The sequence below is a fragment of the Eimeria acervulina genome, genomic scaffold, assembly GCF_000499425.1.
Source record: "Eimeria acervulina Houghton genomic scaffold, Eah_scaff544, whole genome shotgun sequence".
In the NCBI taxonomy this organism is placed as follows: domain Eukaryota; phylum Apicomplexa; class Conoidasida; order Eucoccidiorida; family Eimeriidae; genus Eimeria; species Eimeria acervulina.
In genome coordinates, this window is record NW_013549739.1 from 1 (window position 1) to 2,500 (window position 2,500).

The 2,500-nt window shown below is 50.3% G+C and overlaps 1 protein-coding gene across 1 annotated transcript in view; it reads right to left on the bottom strand.

Moving 5' to 3' along the window:
- Positions 1-78: 78 nt before the first annotated feature.
- EAH_00042240 (ATP-dependent DNA helicase, putative) overlaps positions 79-2,500 on the bottom strand; it is a gene marked incomplete at both ends in the record, with an annotated part of 7,651 nt that continues 5,229 nt past the window's right edge. The window contains 5 exons of the mRNA XM_013395091.1: positions 79-226; positions 463-1,262; positions 1,622-1,686; positions 1,864-1,954; positions 2,386-2,500. The exon at positions 2,386-2,500 is cut by the window's right edge and continues 116 nt beyond it. Of these exons, the coding sequence (XP_013250545.1) occupies positions 79-226; positions 463-1,262; positions 1,622-1,686; positions 1,864-1,954; positions 2,386-2,500 (1,219 nt within the window). The remainder of the gene's footprint in view (positions 227-462; positions 1,263-1,621; positions 1,687-1,863; positions 1,955-2,385) is intronic.

Genomic DNA, 2,500 nt, shown 5'->3' on the forward strand with positions numbered 1-2,500 from the left:
ATATTTATATTTATATTTATATTTATATTTATATTTATATTTATATTTATATTTATATTTATTTCTACTTATACTTACCTCTCTGCAGAATCAATTATCATTAACTTGGCTTTGGGAACGTCGATCCCCACTTCAACAACAGTTGTGGAGACTAAGACAGATATTAAGCCAGCCCCAAACGCATGCAGCACTTGCTGCTGTTCACTGGCCGCCAGACGTCCGTGTACTAAGCCCACCCTAAACAAACAGCAGCAGCAGAAACAGCAGCGCAATACCAGCTGCAGCAGCTGCAGCAGCAGCAGCAGCAATGCAAACGAACAGAAGCAGCAGCTGCAGCGCAGATGCGCCTGCATATGCATATAGATGTGATGTAGAGGGGTCTTTGCATGCATGCATTTGGGGCTTGCCTGATGCCTGGCAATTTCTTTCGGAGTTCGTTGAAGGCGAAGGTCGCAGTCCCACAGCCGGCTTCTCTGCTGCTGCTGCTGCTGCTGCTGTTTGCTGCTGCAGAGATTGCATGCAGCTTGTCTTGCACATAAGGACAGATCCAATAGGCTTGCTGCCCCTCAGCGACACACCTGCGCAGCTGCCTGTACACCTCAGCAAGAGCAGCTTCGTCTCCCCTGTCTATCACATGCGTCTGCACTCGTGGGGCTGCTTCCTTTAGCTCCTTCTCTGCTGCTGCTGCTGCTGCTGTTGCTGCTGTTGCTGTTGCTGATGTTGGTGGCGGAGGCGGTGCTGCTGCTGCTGTTGCTGCTGTGGGTGCTGCAGCAGCTTTTTCTGCTGTTGCTGTTCTGTGCTGCACCTTTGTTGTGTCTTTGCATGCACCTCGGCCTCGTTTTGTTGTTGGTGCCTCTGCATCTGCTGCTGTTGCTGCAGACGCAGCAGCAGCTGGTGGTGGTGCTGCTGCTGCTGTGCGGCACTGCAGCTTTGAAAACTGCAGCAAACCGCACTGAGACATTAGCTGCGTCCTTGGGATTGGAGTTGCTGTCAGCAGCAGCACATCACACAGTCCCTTCAACTCTCTACTCCCCCCTTGCTGCTGCTGCTGCTGCTGCTGCTGCTGCTGCTGCTGCTGGTGCTGGTGCTGGTGCTGGGGCAGCGGTGCTGCTGTTGCTGCTGTTGCTTCTGTTGTTTTTGTTGTTGCTGCTGCTGCCGTTGCTGCTGCTGCTTCGGAGTGTTTTTGCATGCAGTCCCGCAGCAGTTTGCTGCGCTGCCTCACTCCAAATTTGTGCTGCTCATCGATCACCACCAACCCCAAACTGACAAACAAAAACAAAAAAAATAAAAAATTAAAGATATATATATATATATAGATTTATATATATATAGATATATATATATATGTATATATATAGATGTATATATATATATAGATGTATATAAAAGTATATATGCATGCAAATAAATATACAAATAAATTTTATTATATATCTAATATTTATAAAACACATTTTATATTATATCTGCATATTCAGATGCTGAAACCGCACATAATTACGAAGTGCTCTTAATAAGAAGCCTGAAGCCCGCAGGGGCAGCAGCAGCAGCAACTGCAGCAGCAGCAACAGAAGCAGCAGCAGCAGCAGCAACTGCAGCAGCAGCAGCAGCAGCAGCTTACCGTGGGAAGCTGACCCGACTTTGCAGCAGCGCATGCGTCCCCACGACGAGCAGCTGCTCGCCCCTCTGTCAACTCGCACCAAACTCAAACCCTAAACCCTAAACCCTAAACCCTAACCAGTAGCCATAACATAACAAAAACCCTAAACCCCCGGAGCCCTAAATCTAAAATCCTTGAAACCCTAAACTTCAAAACCCCACAAACCCTAAACCCTAAACCCTAAACCCTAAACCCCAGCTGACGTTGATGGCTTGGGTGATTTCTTCTTTTTCAGGGAGATGCCCTGTTAAGAGCGCCACATCAAACCCCAAAGGAGACAGCAGCTCTCCAATGCTGCAGCAAACACACAAACCCCGCAAGCAAATAAACCCTAGAGGTGGTGCTGCTGCACTTGCTGTGGCTGTTGCTGATCGCTGCTGCAGCTGCTGCACCCTACAGCAGCAGCACAAGCAACAAACGCGCAAAACGGGGTTGCAACAGCAGCCCCAACAGGGCAGCACCAGCAGCAGCAACAGCAGCAGCAGCAGCAACAGCAGCCACAGCAGCAGCCACTGGACCAGCAGCAGCAGCAGCAGTAGCAGCAGCAAGACGCACATATTCTGGTGCTGCGTCGCCAGCACCACAGCAGTAGCCACCATCACCGCCGCCGCAGCAGCAGCGGCAACAGCAGGAACAACAGCAACATCATCATCATGATGATGATCATCATCATCATCAGCAGCAGCAGCAGCAGCAACAGCAGCAGCAGCAGCAGCAAGACATACACTTTCTGATGCTGTCTTGCTAGGGCTGTGGTTGGGACCAACAGCGCCGCCTGCGCCCCCGCAAACGCCGACATCGCCATCGCACCCGCAGCCACCACTGTCTTCCCGCTTCCAA